The 21,025-nt window shown below is 38.7% G+C and overlaps 1 protein-coding gene and 1 non-coding gene across 3 annotated transcripts in view; both read right to left on the minus strand.

Moving 5' to 3' along the window:
• The window catches only part of CDK19 (cyclin dependent kinase 19), a 136,393-nt gene extending 131,496 nt beyond the window's left edge, over positions 1-4,897 (minus strand). For both annotated transcript variants that reach the window (XM_054569831.1, XM_054569830.1), the window contains exon 1: positions 4,623-4,897. In XM_054569831.1, the coding sequence (XP_054425806.1) occupies positions 4,623-4,750 (128 nt within the window). In that variant the 5' untranslated portion in view covers positions 4,751-4,897. The remainder of the gene's footprint in view (positions 1-4,622) is intronic.
• Positions 4,898-19,549: 14,652 nt separating this feature from the next.
• Positions 19,550-19,654, minus strand: LOC129067991 (U6 spliceosomal RNA). The gene has a single exon (XR_008528814.1). It is a non-coding gene; the product is annotated as a U6 spliceosomal RNA (small nuclear RNA).
• Positions 19,655-21,025: the final 1,371 nt, after the last annotated feature.

Below are 21,025 nucleotides of genomic sequence, written 5' to 3' on the forward strand. Positions count from 1 at the left end.
AAAGTCCTTCAATGTTTGAATGCTGGCCTGAAAGACCAAAAAATGCTTAATAGGTCAAAAATTCTCCTATATTCTTTACCAATCTATTAGAAAAAATGTTTCAACTGCCTTGAAAAGCACCATATTCCTTAGAAAAAATTACACTAGACCTAGTTAGTGCTATAGAAATATTTACATTTAACCACTTACCTTACGCAACATCACTATATTTCAGGCTTTCAATAACAATTACTAAAAACATAAGTGAAGCACATTTACCAATTTAGGGCATTTTTTTAATGATATAAAAATTCTGAGTGTGCATTATATGCCCAAGCATGTACAAGGCACAGGAAATAGAATCATGATCACACATTCATAGCTAATAGTTTAAGGAGGAGATTAATATCATTTATAGTGATATTACACACATAAGAACAAAGAGGGGCAGAAGCACAGCTAATGAGTATACTTGGTGAAGCAAAGCTATTTGAATGGGATATTGAAGTATAAGCAGGAACTTGCCAGGTCTATAGCGGTGAGAGGTAGAAAAAGAATGGAATGGCAGCGCAACACCATCCTTATTTGAGTGTCCAAAAAAGACAATGAGACATGAAAAAGGACTTGGCAAGTCCTAAAAAATGAGTAGGTCAATGCTATGAAGCATATGGCTTGAACACACTGGAAAAAAGGGAGTTGGTGGCAGGTGTAAGAATGACTTTAGGATCTGAATGCAAATACTTTTACATGCCAAACTAATGAATTAAGGTCAAATGTGATTATATGAGCCAAAGAGAATGTACAGTTTTTCCGGTAAGAGATATGACATGATTGACTTTATTTTTTAAGGAAAATAACACAGGCAGCAACTTTGATCTGGGACAACAGTGAATAAAGACTAAGACCAATCAGCTACAGTGCAAATCAGAAGATGGCCAAAAGTAATGACAGGGAAGATGAAGAGAAACCAGATAAAGAGAGCAGCTACATGTGGTAGAACGCATAAGCCTGCATGACTACTTGTTAAAAATGTCCCTCAAATGTGACTATTTTCCCTTTTCCATACTCTTTAGCGTAGATCTATTTTTTTTTTTTTTTTGCATGGAAAAAACTTATACAGTAAGATTGTCAAAACTGAAGGCCTTTTCTGTTTTTCCTCCCATGGTATTAGCATGGAAAAGACGTTAGAAATGTAGTAACTCAGTACTAGATCTGAATTTAAGGCTTGTCTTTGCTGTGAGACTGTGGGCATGACAATTAACTTCTAAAGGCTTTGGTTTTCTCATTTGTAAAAAAGGAAATTAGACTATATAACTAAAACTTCAAACTTCTAAACTGCTGTGATCATACTGATATATCTTTAATCTTCAGAAGGTCTCCAAAAAAATGCTAATACAATCATCTAATTACCAACCAAATGTGAAAAAATCCATCAGAAACTGACAAACACTACTGTATCTACTATTTACCTACTGCATTTGTGAAAGATTTCATGCCATACATTAGGACATATAGTCACCTACTCATCTGAAACCCTAAGGCAAAACTGAAACTCTGATGTCTCTGTCAGCCACTTCACTTTCAATTCCTAAGTATCTTTCAAAAACATCTCCAAAAAGGAGCATTCTTTTATTGGAATGGTTCAAAAAACTAAATGAATGTCTGCAAAGTTGAAGAGTAGTATTGTTGGGTACAAGTTTTCAGACATAACACTGGTCTAAGAATCATGTTTGTCTGAACCTCTTACTGACAAAGAACTTTTTAACAATATTCCCTTACTAACCAAAACAAAAAAATGTTTCAAACAATAGTCTCAAGGTTTGTAACCATAAACTGTTACATGTGACTTTTTACTAATGTTTAAAGAAAAACTTATAAATTCTTCTCATACCAAAAAGTCTAGAAATACTCTAAACTTGGTTCTCTTCAAGAATAACTTGAGCCTGATTTTTTTTTTAAAGGATAGTTGGGTCAAGACTCTCTTCCTTCCTAACAAAAAGATGAAACAAATAACATTTAAAGGTGAAAAATCCAGAAGTAAATCTTGCATTTTCCAGTCTGTTCTTATTTTATGTAGCCTAAGTTACATAGTAACTTATTTCAAAGTAAATAATAGTCTCAAGTTTTGTAAACTGTATATTAAACTATAAGCAGAGGCTTTTCTAATGATGTTCTATGTTACATTATTTCTTCCAGTGATTCTTCTAAAGACCTGAACAATTTCCTGGTTATACATATACTACACTAGACATACACTGGAACAATTTCTCTTTAAGGTATCCATGTGATTTTTCTTGCTCCTTAAAACAGTTATACATCTTTCTGAGTTAACCAAAATAAATTCTGGAAAGAACTGAGCTGTAATTTACTATGATCAGAGTGTAAAATCCTTTATTATGTATATCTGTATCATAATTTAGAACTATCACTAAACATTTTTTTTTTTCTTTCAAATTGCTGGTATCAATGAACATCAAACTAGTCCTGCTACAAGCCACAAGAGATGTAGGCGTTTAGCCTTAAATCTCAACTAGACCCTTGGTCCCAGATTAAAAAAAAAAAAAATCTTCACTTTGATTTTTTTGTATATGTAAAATAATGATTGAAAACTATTGCTTTCAAATCCTAAAAGTTTTCTTTAAAGCATAATATTTTAAACACACACAAACTTAACTGAAAAATTTTTCTTAATTCTAGTCAAACAAATTTCACTCAAGAAGGAAGTATATTCGAATCAGGAACTTTATTAGAGGGGGAAATATTTTAAAAGCAAATAGAAGGAGGAATTAAATTATCTGGTTTTTGTTGTGGCCCGTGCCATTCAAATATAATTCAGAAGCATAATTTTTAACTTTTCTCAAAAGCTGCCTATTTTACAAAAAAATTTAAACTGCATTAAAATTCCAGATCAAGTATGTGTATTAGCATGAGTACAAAGTTAGCATGAAGAGTATGAAAAACAGCACATCTGATTTGTTTTTTAACGCCTATGTCCAATTAGGAAAATTAGATGTGCTTTCCCCACATTTATCTGATTAAGAATCCCACAGGAACACCAGTGTAACGAGTGGATAATCCAAAAACAAAATGTTGATACAAGTTAATTACAGTATATCACATTCCAAGATATTCATTCAAGGACACTTGGCAATTAAGTAAAAGAATTATTTCTAAAAGGCTTACCAAGAACTTAATACTACAGGACTCGCTTAGTTATAACAAAAGAAAAATTTATTTACAATTGTACAGCACCTTGTAATTTTCACGTTTTATGATAAAGCAATGTATAAAGGGTGCTTTTTCGTTTCCTGTATGAAATCAGCAGCGCATACATACACACTACCTACTTTGGTCTCAGAGTTCATAAACCAACCATATCAATTACAACAGGATGCTCAGAACGATAAGCAGCACTTCAAACTTATTAATGTCATTGTGACTGACATTGTTTATTCATAAATGTTCCGCTAACATCCTAAAAACTCTCTTCCATACAGTTTGAATCTGCTTTAAAGTCTAAAAGGGACAGGTAGATGCTTCTTCTGGGGGAGGGGAATTCCTGCCAGGATGGGCAGTGATGAGACGATTGGTTTAAACCTACCCCTCGCAGGCAGGGAGCTGGTTCCACCTGTCCCGCAGTGCAAGCCCGTGAGCCCTCCGGGACGACGGAGAGACGTTCTCAACACGTTCTCCAGCTAGCCTTCTCCCAGCAGAACAATCGGTAAGGGCTTCCTAATGGGCCTCCTAGGGGTTCCTCTGATTCTCCCTCAACTCCCAAGAAAACAAAGGTTCGGGCCCAGATCTGTATCATTCCGCATTCTGGTCTGGATAATCTAGACGCTCTATAAACCCCAGCACGCAGTCATTCGGCAGAGAATGGAGTGGAGGACATAAAAATACCCAAGCTGGGGAAAAATGAGTTAGAAGAGAACTAGACGAACTCTTACAATCTGCGGGCAAAACGCGGTTAATCTCTCAGGAGGTCCTACCTTCGAAAGAAGGTGAGGGAACTCAGAATGTGAAAAAGCGAAATCAGGGGAGGAGTCGAGAAATCGCTGGGTACACGACAGGAACGGATGGGACTGCTCTGAGGGGCCACCGGGCAGACTGGTCCCAAGGGCGGAGGTGCCCAGGGGGTCAGACATGCGAGGCTGACGGAGACGCCTGCGTTCGGCCGTCCGACCGGCTCCTCGGCGAGGTTTCAAACCGCCGCCCCCGGGAGGAGCTCAGCCGATTGGAAGTTCCACAACGACCGTCACAAGCCCAGGGCCGAAGAGACAACTCCTCGGCGGAGCTCTCCCAGCCTTCCGCGTCTCCCCAGGAGACCAGACCGCCCAACTCCACCTCCAACCAAGCTCCCAACTCTCGTCCCGCCGCCAGCTCCAAGCAGGCGGAGAGCTCCCTCCGGGACGGGACCGACGCCCCCCGACTAAGCTGCGCCGCGAGAGTTGGAGGGGCGCAACGGGCCGCGCGGCGATCGGGCAGAACCCGCGTCCCTAAGAGTCCGCCCCGGGACACGGCGCCGCGACCACCTCCGCCTCGCCTCACGGGAACGGCCCGGCCGGGCTCCGACCCACCCATCCCGCGCGGTAGCGGGCAGGGCGAGGACCCGAGCAAGCCTACTCCCCCGCCCCTGCTCTTACCCATCTTTCCGCCTCGCCTTGTAGACGTGCCCGTAGGTGCCGCGTCCCACTTTGCACCCTTCGTACTCAAACAAATCCTCCACCCGCTCCCGCTCCGCCGCCAGCTTCGCCTTGAAATCATAATCCATTGTCTGCTTCCCCCATAGAGGCACCGGGACGCGGGGGCCGCTGCTCAGTCCCTCCTCCTCCTCCCCCCGCGACCGCCGCTCCACTTCTCCAACAGCCGCCTGTCGGGCGCGCGCGCGCGCGCAGCCCTCTGCCTCGCGGTCCGCCTTCAGCAAGGGACTCCTCGGCGGTCGCGGCAGCCACCTCCTCCACCTCCTCCACCTCCTCCTCCTCCTCCTCCTCTCCTCCGCGGTGGGGACGGCAGCAGCTCCCGCAGACAGCCCCAGTCCCGCCTCCCCCCTTCATTTCCTTGTTTTGGAACCTGGTGGGCCGCGCCGCCGCTTCCTCGAGCTCATTAACGAACCAGTACTCCCGCCCCGAGGTCGCTGAGACTCTTGGGAAATGTAGTTGCGGCGGCCCCAGGAGCATCTGAGTTACACTAGTAGAAGAAATACAGCTCCCAGGTTGCTTTGAGTTGCTACAGCCTCGCCCCCACAAGGCATGCACGCTTGCGCACTGGGACCGTCCCGCCCCCTCAGGTAAAGCTGGACTGTTAGTTCCTGTGAAGGTAGAAAGCGCAAAGTTGCAGTTGTTCCTGTGACTCTGTAGGAACTGGTGAAGAGAAGGCCCTTGTTTTAGTGTAAGGAAGGGACTTCACTATAACTGTCCCCGGGCGATGATTTAACGAACGCCTCGTCCTGGAGTTTGTTCCAGTGATTTGAGAGGCGAGGACTGTGGTTAGGACAGTTGTACTGCAGATTGTTTTTTGTGGCAATTGGTCTGCCTGCTGCTCCGCCCCCTGTCCAACCGCTCATTGGCGGAGACTAGAGAATGACGTCCTCGCTGGTGCGTGGGTATCCCCAGGCTTTGGCTTCCTTCCCGCTCTTGATTGGTAATTGAATGTGCTGAGTTCTTCCTGATAGGTTAATCTTTTTTCTTGACGATGCAAAAACCGTATTTCAAAAACTGAACATTCAGCTGTTTCCTAGCTCTAGCGTCGGCCTGAGAAGAACATGTAACTTCTGAGCCCTAGCAGCCAATCATACTTTTCCTGGCCTTCTAATCATGGTCTCCTAGCATTTGAGGTCTCCATAGCCAAGTTTGGGTCATCAGTCAGAGGACAATTAAAGAGATTGGACGATGCGGCGTTAAAAAATAAATTTTTTTAAAAAATCGTTTGACTTGGATTGTAAAGTTTTTCTACGGTGTATACATAATGGTGATGTTCTCCTAGAATATTTAAGAAAGCCTTAATCAAGGTGAACACTGATTCATTTCATTATTGTGTACATAACGTGTCAGGTACTTGGGATACGATCTTAAACATGATTGCTGCTAAGATGGGACTTATATACTCCATTCAGTGAAAACACAGAGGAGGGAATGTTCAAATCTACTTGAAGTGATAAGGAAAGGGAATAGTGTGACCTGCCTGATACATTCTGTAAAAAACCTAGACAACTAGAGGGAGGAGGGAGGAGGGAGACGGATGGTTTATTTACAATAGTAAGTTCCCTGGAAAACTTCCTGAGATGTTGAAGTAAATCAAAAAGTATCTGAGTTTCTCTTATTTCCAGGAACTATGATAAATGCTGGAGATACCAGAAGAAAACTGATCTTTTCCCATCAAGGAACTAAAACCTATTGAAGAAATAAACATGCAAACAAAAATAAGATGAGGGTACAATGACAATGGTAGAATAGGAGGACTACTTGAGAACTCTGGGTAGGCTTCACAATGAACATGGGTTTGAGCCAAAATGTAAAGAATCTTATTTGGAGTCCAGGTGGGGAAGTAGGGAGCAAAGAATTATTTCAGGCAGAACTGGCATGTATGTATACCATGAAAGGACATGGTATATTCTGAGAAATGCAACTGTCTTGAATATTGCAGATTAAGGCAGGGGAAGGAGATGGCTAAGAAGAGACTGGACAGATAACCAGAGGTCAAATTATGAAGAAATATATATGTCAAGCAGAAGTTTTAGATTTCATCATTCTGCAGGCAACAGGAAACCATTGAAGACTTTTGGGCTAAGAAGTGATGTAATAAGTGTTGTGTATTCAAAAAATCCTTCTGACAACAGTGTCAGAGATAGACTGGAGGAAGGTAAGAATGGTAGAATAGCTATTGCGTTAATGCTTGTAAATTGCAAGAATCTGAACCATGGAGTGGAAGTGCTGATTATGAGAAAAAGGTGATACCAGAATTATTTATGAATCAAATTCACAAAGACCTGGTGATTAATAAACTATGGGGGATTAAGGAGAAGAGAAAAATCCAAGATGACTTCAAGGTTTGTTTTGTTTTGTTTTTACTTTAACATAAAATAGGAAATAAATAGGAACAATTTTTAAGAGCAAGATGATGAGTTTGGCTGGGGTATGTTGAATTTGAAATGCCTGTGGGGCATCAAGATGGAAATAACAATTAAGCACATGAATATTTTTACCCGCCAATAGAAAGTCTGGCCTAAATGTATACATTTATAAATCATCAATGTATAGTGGTGGGGTGTGGAGAATATTTTTTTGGTTGGTTGCTATTTTTAAACAGAGGCTTTGAATTCATTAATTATATCCTCAAAGTATCCCTGTAAGGTCTGCTGTATTATTCCTATTTTACATTTGAACAAACTGAAACAACTAGTAAATTGCAGAGCCAGGTCTTAATGAATATGTACTTGGACATAAATGGAAAGTGGACAAATATGTTAGCAAAGAATCAAGTACATATTATGAAAAGCTTAACTGAAAGAATTTTTTTAATTTGCCCACACCCTGTGTTATCAGGGATATGGGAAACAGACATTCTCCTAATTGCTCATGGAAGTATATATTTGAAAAACATGCACCAATATACATAGTAGATTTTGATCTTAGCAAAAACTATCAAAATTACGTAGTAGTATCCTACAATTATACTCCAGTGGTGGACACTGTGATGTTGCCTCCTAGATCCCCCTTTAGGGCTGAAGGATGTACACCCCCAAGCTGCTGGGAGTGCTGCTACAGCCACCTTCAGGAACTGCTTTGGCTAAAGAGCCACTTCACCTAGGTCGTGCCATTTTCCTATGGCAGCAATTTTCAACCTTTATCACCTCATAGCACACATAAACTAATTACTAAACTTCTTTGGCACACAAAAAATATATATATAAAATACATCTTTTGCCGATCTGACAAAAATAGGCATAGTTTTGGTTCATTCATACCAGACAGCTATTGTTCTGTTGGTTTTTGTCATTTTTTATTTGACAATCTAAGGGAAAAGAGATCATTCCCCCCTAACTAAATAGTCAGATATTGCTTGTTTTAAAAATTATTCCAGCACACTGGTTGGAAATCACTGTCCTAGATTCAGTGACTGATGAATGCAGGGATGTAAAGGCCTCACTTCAGGACAAATCTAACGGGTCGCCCTATCTTCAGAATTCCCTGTGGGGGCTGACTGCGGCCATCACTGAGTATGCTCCACCTTCTCAGTCTCCCCCATCCTGCTTTCTTCCTCCCCCTCCAGAGGTATTGATCTCAGTTTATTAACACTGTAATAAACTCATTACATGTTAATCTCGTTCTCAGCATCTGCTTCCCCTGGAGCCCAATTTGTAATGTTCCGCACATGTGCAAGATGATATAATTCAAGGTTATTCACTGAGTATTGTTTCTAATAGGAAAGGACTAGAAACAACAGAAAAGTTCGCTGGAGGGGTACTGAATAAATAAATTATGGCACCTCCATGATGGAGCTATTATTCAGCCCCCAAAATAATGTGAAGTCTGTAAAATACGCCTCTTGGATCTCCCTTCTGCAGGAAGGCTCCAGCTGCTAAGCTCTGGATCTATCACTGCATTTGCAGTGAGGCCATACTCCTCAAGGGCTGCTCCCAGCCTCTGAGCGTGGCAGGATATTAAGACAGATCCATTCCTGCCAATTGTAGGATTCCTCTGATGGGTGACTTTGGCTTAAGGACTCCCCGCGCTCAAGCTGACCTGGAACTGTCTTAAAATTGTGCTACAGTCTGAGTCACTAGCTACCCAATGCTCCTTCCAGTCTTCTCTCCTTCACTGGAGTCAGATCAGCACCACAATCTGACAGGTCCTCCAGCTCCCTCCATTTCCTCCCTCACAGGCATTTCCTTCAATAAACCTCCTTCATGTCTAACCCCATCTTGGAATTTGCTCTTCAATAAGAAAATTGTTTAAGTACTGATATGAAAAGGCTTCCAAGATATACATATTATCTCCACATGAGGACATTGTTTTTCATTGCTTTTAGAGAGAGAGGAAAGGAAAGAAAGAAATATTGGTCGGTTGCCTCCCATTCGTGCCCAGACATCCAAGCCTAGACCAGGGATTGGCTGTGCCCGCAACCTAGGTATGTGCCCTAACCAGGAATGGAACCTGCAACCTCTCCCCTATGGAAGGATGCTCCAACCAACTTAGCCACACCAGCCAGGGCCAAGATATATTTTTAAGTGAAAAAAAAAGCAGGAATCAGAAGAATGTCTATAATATGCTAAGATTTTTATAGAGAAGAAAAATACATATTTGCTTGTGTATGTATATACTTATCTCTAAAAACAACACAAGAAACTCTTTGCTCAGAGAAGGGAAATAGTGTTTGAAAATCAGGGTATGAGGGAGAACTTATATACCTTTTTGATTTTTGATTCGTGAAATGCTGTCTTTTCAAAAGGTAAATCAATAAAATTTAAACAAAAAAAATAGGAGCTTGGCTAAGAAAAGAAAGAGAAAGATAGGGTTGTAGCTATAATAATCAAGAGAGGTTTAGAGTTTTGCTTTATTTTTTTTTAATAGAAGAAAGGAATTTTTCATATATTGAGAGGGAAAGAATTCTGTGGAGAAAGAAACAGTGAAACCATAGGAAATATTGGAACTAAATATTGAGCTCTTAGAGGACAAGATCCAAATACAGGTAGTGTCACACAGTAAGTGGTAAAGAGCTTCTTCAAAGGGTGGGTGGGGAAAGTAAGATTGAGTCCACATGAGGCAAAGGGAAGTGAAATGCTAAGAGATTCCTAACCTTATTATAGTAAAAATAACTATCATATATGATGTGAGAAGCTTGATCAAAAGCAGAAAAGAAAAGCAGTGGGAGTAAGGGCAGAGGGGTTGAAAAAGGAATGAATGATGGTTTGGGTATTTTTTTTTTTTTTTTGGCAAGTGAGTAGAATGATAATGAGAGCTAACATTTACTGAATCCTAGGTATTTTATGTGAGTTACCTAATTTTGATCCTTACAACTGCCCTATGAGGAAAGTATGTATTATCTCCATTTTACAAATAAGAGAATTGAGAGGTTAGGGGGATAATTTACATAGTGTTAATACCATGTCTCTAAAATAATAGAGGACAAGGAGTGCCCTGCCAAGTCAAATGATCCCAGTGAGGCATTCCACCTTTTTGGTAAACTTTACTTTGTCTATGTTAAATGTATTACTGCTTTCTGTTCCTTCATAATGGTTCATATCAGTCATTAGTTCCCCCTTCTCAGTTTATGGAAGAGTCACAGGGCTCATGAAATACAGAGAATGAATAGTTGCTTCTGCCATTGAGATGTTGATTGTCTCAGTATAATAGGTTTTACTTGCCTTTGCTCTCTCTTTTCACTCAACCAGCAACAGTTCTCTGGCCAATCAGACTTGAGAGTATTAACTGCCATGTAAATTCCTGTTACTCTTCTGGGAGCCATATTCAGACTATTTAAGCAGTGATTAAAAGTCTGAGAACAAAGCTCCTTTTAATAAGGATGGTCTAGGCTCAAAGGCTATTGGGAAAACAGATTCTGGTCTCTTCACTACAGTCAATATCAGGAAAGCTGAGGAAGAAGAATGGGAAGCAATAGGATTAAGAATAGACCCCTTCCTACTGGGATGAGGATGCAGGCTAGACTAACAGAGGAATACCCATCTGCTGCAGAAAGGGCATAGGAAGAACTTTATGACTGTCAGTTTGCTGTTACAAAACATTAATACAAATGGGGTGGTTTAAAACCACAGAATATATTTTCTCACAGTTCTGTAGTCTAGAAGTCTGAAATCAAGAATAGGCAAGGTTTATAATCAAGATCAGAGCAGAATTAAATGGCATAGAGACTAAAAAAAAAATTCAAAGGATCAATGAATTCAAGAGCTGGTTCTTTGAGTAAATGAGCAAAATTGACAAACCTTTAATCAGACTCATCAAGAAAAAAAGAGAGAGGACACAAATAAATAAAATCAGAAATGAAAGAGGAGAAGTTACAACCAATGCCACAGAAATACAAAAGATTATAAGAATTTACTACGAACAACTATATGCCAAAGAATTGGACAACCTAGATGAAATGGACAAATTTCTAGAAGCATACAATCTTCCAAAATTGAATCAAGAAGACTCAGAAAGCCTAAATAGACCAAGTACAACTAGGGAAACTGAAGCAATAATAAATATCCCTGCACACAGAAGCCCTGGACCAGATGGTTTCACAGGCAAACTACCAAACATTTAAAGAAGAACTAACTCCTATTCTTCTCAAACTATTCCAAAAAATTCAGGAAGAGGGAAGACTTCCAAACTCCTTTAATAAGGCCAGTGTTATCCTAGTTCCAAAACCAGGTAAAGACATAACAAAGCAAGAAAACTCCAGGCCAATATCCCTGATGAACATAGATGCTAAAATCCTCAACAAAATATTGGCAATCCAGATCCAGCAATACATTAAATAGACCATACATCATGATCAATTGTGATTCATCCCAGGGATGCAAGGATGGTACAATATTTGCAAATCAATAAACATACTACACCACATAAACAAAATGAAGGACACAAAATCACATGATTTTACCAATAGATGCTGAAAAAAACATTTGATAAAATCCAGTACCCATTTATGATAAAAAGAGCCAGCACAGTGGGAGTAGAGGGAGCATACCTCGACATAATAAAGGCCACATACAAGAAACCTACAACCAACATCATATTCAACAGGTAAAAACTGAAAGCTTTCTCCTTAAGATCAGAAACAAGACAAGGGTGTCTGCTTTCACCACTGTTATTCAAAATAGCACTGGAAGTTCTAGCCACAGTGATCAGACAAGAAAAAGAAATAGAAAGCATCCAAACTGGAAAGGAGGAAATAAAACTGTCATTATTCACAGATGATATGAGTGTATATAGAATACCCTATAGCCTCCACCAAAAAACTACTCGACCTAGTAAGTGAATTTGGCAGAATACCAGGATACAAAACCAATATTCAGAAATCAAGGGTATTTTTATACACCAAAAATGAAATATCAGAAACAGAAACTAGGAAAAATCCCATTTACTATAGCAACAAGAAAAATAAAATACCTAGGAATAAACTTAACCAAGGAGGTGAAGGCTGTACTCAGAAAACTAAAAAACACTAAAGAAAGATTTTAAGGAGGATACAAATAAGTGGAAACATATACCATGTTCATGGACTGGAAAAATTAACATCATTAAAATGTCCATATTACCCAAAACAATCTATAGATTCAGTGCAATTCCTATACAATACCAATGGCATATTTCACAAATCTAGAACAAATATTTCAAAAATTTTTATGGAACCAAAAAGATCCTAAATAGCCTCAGCAATCTTGAGAAAGAAGAACAAAGTAGGAGAGATAACAATTCCTGATATCAAACTATACTACAAGGTCACTAATCAAAACAGGGTGGTACTGACATAAGAACAGACACATAGATCAATAGAACAGAATAGAGAGCCCAGAAATAAACCTATGTCTCTCTGGTTAATTAATATTTTACAAAGGGGGCATGAGCATACAATGGAGTAAAAATAGCCTCTTCAGTAAATGGCGTTGGGAGAACTGGACTGGTACATGCGAAATAAATGAAACTAGACCACCAATTTACACCATACAACAGAATAAACTCAAAATGGACAAAAGACTGAAATGTGAGTTGTGACACCGTAAAAGTCCTAGAGGAAAACACAGGCAGGGAAAGTTTAGATATCCCACCTAACAATATGTTTGCCAATATAACTCCTAGGGAAAGGGAAATAAAGGAAAATCTAAACAAATGGGACTACATCAAATTAAAAAGCTTCTTCACAGCTAAAAAAAAAAAAATCATCAGAATAAAAGGGAACCAACTGTATGGGAGAACATATTTGCCAATTATACATCAGACAAGAGTTTGGTCTCCAAAATATATATAAAGAACTCATATGACTTAACACCAGGGAGACAAACAATCCAATTAAAAATGGACAAAGGACCGGAAAGACACTTCTCCAAGGAGGACATTCAGATGGCCCATAGACATATGAAAAGATATTCAACTAGCCATCAAAGAAATGCAAATTAAAACCACAATGAGATATAGCCTCACACTGGTCAGAATGGCCATCATTAATAAATCAACAAACAATAAGTGCTGGTGAGGATGTGGAGAAAAGGGAACCCTAGTTCACTATTGGTGAGTGGACTGCTGCAGCCACTGTGGAAAACAGTTTGGAATTTCCTCAAAAAAACTAAAAATGGAACTGCCTTTTGACCCAGCAATTCCACTGCTGGGAATATACCTTAAGAATCCCAAATCAAAAGAACCTATGCATCCCTCTGTTCCTAGCAGCACTATTCACAATAGCCAAGATCTGGGAACAGCCAAAGTGCCCATCAGTAGATGAGTGAATCAAAAAAACAGTGATACATTTACACAATGGAATACAACATAGCAGAAAAATATAAGGAACTCCTACCTTTTGTGACAGCATGGGTGGAACTGGAGAATATTATGCTAAGTTAAATAAGCCAGTTGGTGAAAGACAAATACCCTATGATCTCACCTATAAGAGGAACCTGATGAACAAAAATAAACTAATGAGGAAAATAAAACCAGAGGCATGGAAACATGGAACAGACTGAGAGCAACCAGAGAAGAGGGGATAGGGGTATAATGATGGAAAGAAGGGGAAGGGACCAATCAAAGAACATGTATGAATGACACATGGACATGGACAACAGTGTGGGAATTGACTGGGGGGAGGGGAAGTGGGCTGGGTTGAGGAGGACAAAGGGGGAAAAATTGGGACTGTAATAGAATAACAATTAAAAACTTTTTTAAAAAAATTTTTAAAAAGAATAAGTGAGGTTGATTCCTTCAAGGGACTTGGAAAATCTGTTCCATGCTCCTAGCTTCTTGTGGTTGCTAGTAATCATTTACAATCCTTGGCCTGTGACAGCATAATTCCAATCTTTGCCTCTGTCTTTACATGGCCATTTTCCATCTGTGTCCAGTCCAAAGTCCCCTCTTCTTAAAAGAATACCAATCATATTGGATTTAGACCCAACCCTAATCCAGTATAACCTGATTGTAAATTGTATACATCTAGAAAGACCTTATTTCCAAGATCACACTTCCATGTTCCAAGTGTACATGAATAGTGGGGGCACACTATTCAATCTAAGACAGTTCCCAAGCTTTGACTCTGTCACTGCATAATGAATGGGCCAGCCTGAAAAAGGGAAGGAAATGCTCCTTGCCCTCATCCCAACCACACCCAGTGGGAATGAGAGGGAACCTTTGGCATCCTCAGACTGGGATTTTTCTCCATTTTTAAATTTATTTTCAATTACTGTTTACATTCAATATTATTTTATAGCACCTTCAGGTGTACAGCATGGTAGTTAGACAATCATATACTTTTAAAAAATGCTCCCCCCGATATTTACAGTAACCACCTGGCACCATACCTAGTTATTACAATATTATTGTCCATTTTCCCTATGCTGTATTTTATGTCTCCATGACTATTGTGTAACCACCAATCTGTACTTCTTAGTCCCTTCACCTTTTTCACCCAGTCCCCCAACCCCCTTCCTTCTGGCAACCATCAATCTGTTCTCTACATCTATGTGTCTGTTTGTTTATTTAATTCTTTAAAATCCACACATAAGTGGAAATCATATGATATTTGTCTTTCTTTGACTGACATTTCACTTAGCATAATACCCACTAGGTCCATACACACTGTCAGGAAATAGTAAGATTTTCTTTTTTTTCTTTTTATGGCTGAGTAACATTCCATTGTATGTATGTTCCACAGCTTTTTATCAACTCATTTATTAATGGGCACTTGGGTTGCTTCCATACTGTGGCTATTGTAAATAATGCTGCAGTGAACATAGGGGTGCATATATTCTATTGAATCAGTGTTTTGGGCTTCTCTATACCCAGAAGTGAAATCACTGGGTCATAATGTAGTTCCATTTTAAATTTTTGAGGAACCACCATACTGTTTCCATAGTGGGTGTGCCAGTGTACATTCCCTCCAACAGTGCTCAAGGGTTCCTTTTCTCCACATCCTCTCCAGCACTTGTTGGAGATTTATTGATGCTCCCATTCTGACTGGTGTGAGGAGATATATCATTGTGGCTTTAATTAGTATTTCTCTGATGATTAGTGACATTGAGCCTCTTTTCATATGTCTATTGCCCCTCTGTACATTTTCTTTGGAGAAGTACCCATTCAGGTCCTCTGACTATTTTTTAATTGGATTGTTTGGGTTTTTTGGGATTTGAGTTGTATAAGTTCTTTATAACTTTTGGATATTAAAGCCTTACCAGATATATCATTGGTAAATATATTCTCCCATTCAGTAGCCTCTCTTTTTGTTTTGTTGATGGTTTCCTTTGCTGTGCAAAAACTTCAGTTTGATATACCAGTAGTCCCATTTTTTTTTTCTATTGTTTACCTTGCTGAAGGAGATACACAGGAAAAAATACCACTAAGAGAAATGTCAGAGATTTTACTGTCTATGTTTTCTTCTAGGAGATTTCTGGTTTTGCATCTTTTGTTTAAGTCTTTAATCCATTTTGAGTTTATTCTTGTATGTAGTGTGCAAAGGTGGTCGAGATTCATTTTTTCATGTATCTGTCTAATGTCCCCAACAACATTTATCGGCTACACTGTTTTTACCCCATTGTATGTTCTTGCCTCCTTTGTCAAATATTAATTAACCAAATCACTATGGATTCATTTCTGGGCTCTCTGTTCTGTTCCATTGATCTATGTGCCTGTTTTTATGCCAGTAATATGCTGTTTTGATCACTATAGCATTGTTGTATAGTTTGCTATCACGTAGCATGATACTTCCAACTTTGTTCTTTTTTCTCAAACTTGTTGTGGCTAATCAAGATCTTTTGTGGTTCCATGTAAGCTTTTGCATTATTTGTTCTAGGTCTGTGAAAACAACCATTGGTATTTTGAAGAGAATTGAGTTAACTATACAGTTTGCTTTGGGTCATATTGACATTTTAATGATGTTAATATTTCTTATCCATGAACACAGTATATACTTCCATTTATTTCTATCTTCTCCAATTTCTTTCCTCAATGTCTTATAATTTTCCAAGTACCAGTCGTTTTCCTCCTTGGTTAAATTTATACCTAGATATATTTTTTAAGTCAATTGTAAATGGGATTGTGTTCTTACTTTCTCTTTCTGACAGGTCATTTTTGGTGTATAAACATGCAGTCAATTTTTGAATATTTATTTTGTATCCTGCTACTTTATTGAATTCATTTATCAATTCCAGTAGTTTTTGGTGGAATATTTTGGGTTTTCTACATACAGTATCATGTCATCTGCAAATATAAATAATGACAGTTATACTTCTTTCTTTCCGGTATGGATGCCTTTTATTTCTTCTTCTCTAACCGCTATGGCTAGGACTTCCAATACTATGTTGAATGAGTTGACTGGATATCCTTGTCTTGTTTCTGATCTTAAGGATAATGCTTTTAGTTTTTCTTTTCTGAGTATAATGTTAGCTGTTGATTTGTCATATATGTCCTTTATTGTGTTAAGATGTATCCCTTCTTTTCCCACTTTGCTGAGAGTTTTTATTGTAAATGTGTGCTGGATTTTCTCAAATGCTTTATTTGCATCTATTGATGTGATCATATCTTTTTATCCTTTGTTTTATGTGGTATATCATGTTAATTGATTTGCAGATATTGTTACCAACCTTGCATCCCTAGAATGAATCCTACTTGATCATGGTGTATGATCTTTTTAATGTATTGCTGGATCTTGTTTGCTAATATTTTGTTGAGGATTTTAGCACACTTGCTCATCAAGGATACTGGCTTATAATTTTTTTTCCTTGTACTGGCTTTATCTGGTTCTGGAATTAGAGCAATACTGGCCTCGTAAAATGAGCTTCAGAGTCTTCCCTGTGCTTGAATTTTTTGGAATAATTTGAGAAGGGTGGGTGTTAGTTCTTTTTTGAATGTTTGATAAAATTCACCTATGAAACAATCAGGTGCAGGAATTTTATTTGTTGAGAGTTTATTTATTACTGCTTCAGTTTTGTTGGTTGTAATCAGACTGTTCTGATTTTCTGTTTCTTCCTGATTCAATTTTGGAAGATTGTATATTTCTAGGAATTTATCCACTTCATCCAGATTGTCCAATTTGTTAGCATATAGTTGTCATATTTTTTTTCATAATCTTTTGTATTTCTTTGGTGTCAGTTGTTACTTCTCTTTCATTTCTGATTTTATTTCTTTGAGTCCTCTTTCTTTTGTTCTTGTTAAGTCTGATTAAAGATTTATCAATCTTGTTTATGTCTTCGAAGAAGCAGTTCTTTGTTTCATTAATTTTTTGTATTCTTTTTCAGACTCTTTTATTTATCTCTGCTTTGATATTTATATTTTCCTTCTTTCTGCTCACTTTGGGCCTTGTTTGTTGTTGTTTTTATGGTTCCTTTAGATGGAAGTTAGATTGTTTATTTTCTTTTCTTTAAGTAAGTAAGCCCATATTATTATGAATTTCCCTCTTAGGACGGCTTTTGCTACGTCCCATAGATTTTTGGTTGCAGTGTTCTGATTTTCATTAGTTTCAAGGTATCTTTTTATTTCTTTCTTAATCTCATCATATATGCTAACCCATTTATTGTTTAGTAATACGTTATTTAGTCTCCATGTATTTGTGTGTTTTTTAGTGCTTTTTTGATTTTCTAGTTTCATACCATTATGTTCAGAGAAGGTGCTTGATATGATTTTAATCTTCTTTATTGAAACTTGTTTTGTGTCCTAACATGTCTGGACTAGACATGACCAGGTCTATCCTGGAAAATTTTCCATATGCACTTGAAAAGAATTTGTATTCTGCTGCTTTGAGGTGAAATATTGTCAAAATATTGATTAAATCCATTTTGTCTAGTGTGTCATTTAAGGCTCCTGTTTCCTTGTTCTTCTGCTTGTAACATCATTGATGTCAATAAGGTGTTAAAACACCTACTATAAGCATATTATTGTCAGTCTCTCCCTTTACATTCAGCAATATTTGTTTTTATAGGCACTCCTACGTTGGGTGTATAAATGTTTTCTATGTCCTCTTATTGGATTGATCCCTTTATTATTATGTAATTTCCTTTTTTGTCTCTTATTATAGCTTTTGTTGTATTTTGCCTGATGCAAGTATTGTTATCCCATCTTTTTTTTTAAATTTCCATTTACATAAATTTTTTTTCAACCCATTACTTTCAGCCTGTGCATCTTTCATTCTGAAGTGGGTGTCTTGTAAACAACATATATATCAGTCTTGTTTTATTTTCCATTTAACTAACCTATGTCTTTTGATTAGAGCATGTAATACATTTACATTAAAGTGATTATTTATAGCCCTGGCCCATGTGGCACAGTGGTTGGAGTGTTGTCCTGTAACTGAAAGTTTGTAGATTTGATTCCCACGTACCTAGATTATGGGTTCATCCCTGGTCCAGCCACGTACAATCCCTGGTCCTGATGCAGATCCCCAGTCTGGGTTTGTATAGAGGAAACCAGTCAATGCTTCTCTCACATTGATGCTTCTATCGCTCCCTTTTCTCTCCTTTACTCTCTCTTTCTAAAAAGCAAATGAAAATGTCCTCAGGTGAAGATCTTTTAAAAAGCGATTATTGATAAATGTGTATTACTTGCCATATTGTACATATTTTGTTTCTTACAATTATGTTCCTTCTTTTCTTTGTCATCCAAAAATTTCTATAACATTTCTTGTAATACTTGTTTGGTGGTGAAGAACTCCTTTAGTTTTTTTCTAGTCTGGTAAGCTTTTTATTTCTTCTTCAGTTTCAAATGGTAGCCTTGCTGAGTAATCTAGTCTTAGTTATAGGTCCTTGCTTTTCATCTCTTTGAATATTTTGTGCCTATCCTTTCTGGCCTGAAATGTTTCTACTGAGAAATCAACTGACAGTCTTATGGGAGCTGTCTTGTAGGTAACTGTTTTTCTATTGCTACTTTAAATTTTCTCTGTCTTTAACCTTTGCCATTTTAATTATGAAGTGTCTTGGTATGGGTCTATTTGGGTTCATCTTTTTTGGAACTCTCTACACTTCCTGAACTTGTGTGTCTTTTTCCTTGACAAGTGTAAAGAATTTTTCAGTCATTATTTCTTCAAATAGGTTCTCAATCCCTTGTTCTGTCTCTTTTCCTTCTGGTATACCGATAAGGCAGATACTGTTAGGCTTGATGTTGTCCCAGAGGTCCCATAAATTACTCTCACTTCAAATTTTTAAATTTTTTAAATCTGTACCCAAGGACATGCTTATGGATTTTAGAGGGAGAGTGGATGGAGAGAAAGAGGAAGAGAAACATTGATGTAAGAAATAAACATCAATTTCCTCTTGCATGTGCTCCTACTGGGCACTGAACCCACTTCCCAGGCATGTGCCCTGACTGGGAGTCAAACCTACAACCTTTCAGTTTATAGGACAATGCTCTAACATCTGAGCCACAGTGGCCAGGGCATAAAAAATATGGAACACTTCAGAATTTTCATGTCATCCCTGCATAGGGGCTATGCTCATTTTCTCTGTAGCATTCTGATTTTAGTATATATGCTATAAAAGTGACACTAGTACCATTTAAAAAAAAATTTTTTGCTGCTCTGATTGGGTCTTTTCTATTCGGTATCTTGTAGTCCAAATTGCTAATTCGATACTCTGCTTCATTTAATCTGCTGTTGGTTTCTTCTAGTTTATTCTTCATTTCACATATTATATTCTTCATTTCTGTCTGGTTATTTTTATTGTTTCTATATCATCTTTTATAATTACTATATCTTTATAGAAGTTCTCATCAAGTTCATCCATTCTTCCCCTAAGCTTTTTGAGCATCCTTATAGCTATGGCTTGAAATTTTATCTGGTAGATTGCCTCCATTTCATTTACTTCTTGGAGGAATTTTTTGTCTTTTCATTTGGGGTCTATTTCCTTGTCTTTTTACTTTGGTTGCCTCTCTGTATTTGTTTCTGTGTATTAGGTAGATCTGCTATGTCTCCCATATGGTTATGTGAACTCTCCTGTTATAGTTGAGTTTTAATTAGTGTTGCCCCATCCATGGGTTGGTTGGATCCTCGGTCTGGCTGAATATGAGGATGGACCCCCAACCACAGTGTATGAGCTGCTATGCAGGGCCTGGCCCCATGAAGCTGAATTTGTCACAACAGAGTCTGGTGCCTGCTGAGATCTCCCTTTGTGTGTCACTTGTGGTGCCAATTAGGTCATGCTCTGATGTGGTCTGAAATCTGCCATCGGATGTATTGGTCTGGAGTCTCTTGGAAGGGACTTTAGTGCAGGTTAATGTCAGATGCTGCCTGTGGCTTCCCTGGCTACCTGTTTGGAACTAAATGCAATCCACAGTTTTTGACTGCCTCTGCTGGGCTGGGTGCACATGGGTGGATCCAAGCTGCATGCCAAGGCTGGCTTCTTCCACAATGAGCCTGGAGTCAGGTCAGCAAAAGGCCCAAGTTACCCCGAGATCTGCCTTTGCCTGCAGGATACCTCTAGTGTTTCAAACTGGATGCTAGTGCTGGGTCTGAGGCCATTCTGCAAAAGTTTCAGTGTACACCAAGGCCAGCCGCCACCCACCTGGGGCCTACAGATGGGCATTTGTGGAGGGACAGTGTCTCACGGAGTTGTCATGGTGAGGTGAATAGAGTTAATCAGGCTAAAACAGACTAAGATTTTCCATGCAGACAGGGTGCGCGGCACAGGAATGGTGACACTATTCATGTGTGCAAGGGAAAAATGGCCCTCTCCCTAGAGTTTTACAACTCAATCTCTCTCTGCCACCCCTGAGTCTGCCCAGATCTCCTAGAGAGCTTAGAAAGTCTGCACTGTGGTCCATGCTAACCACAACCAACTGACTCCTCCACAGGGCATTAGCTAAGCAGGGTGGGACTACAGGGACAGTCGTAGCTAATGCATTTCCCTAGGCTGATGCAG

The sequence above is a fragment of the Pteronotus mesoamericanus genome, unplaced genomic scaffold (assembly GCF_021234165.1).
Source record: "Pteronotus mesoamericanus isolate MK-2021 breed Mesoamerican mustached bat unplaced genomic scaffold, CSHL_Meso_final contig_20, whole genome shotgun sequence".
Classification (NCBI taxonomy): domain Eukaryota; kingdom Metazoa; phylum Chordata; class Mammalia; order Chiroptera; family Mormoopidae; genus Pteronotus; species Pteronotus mesoamericanus.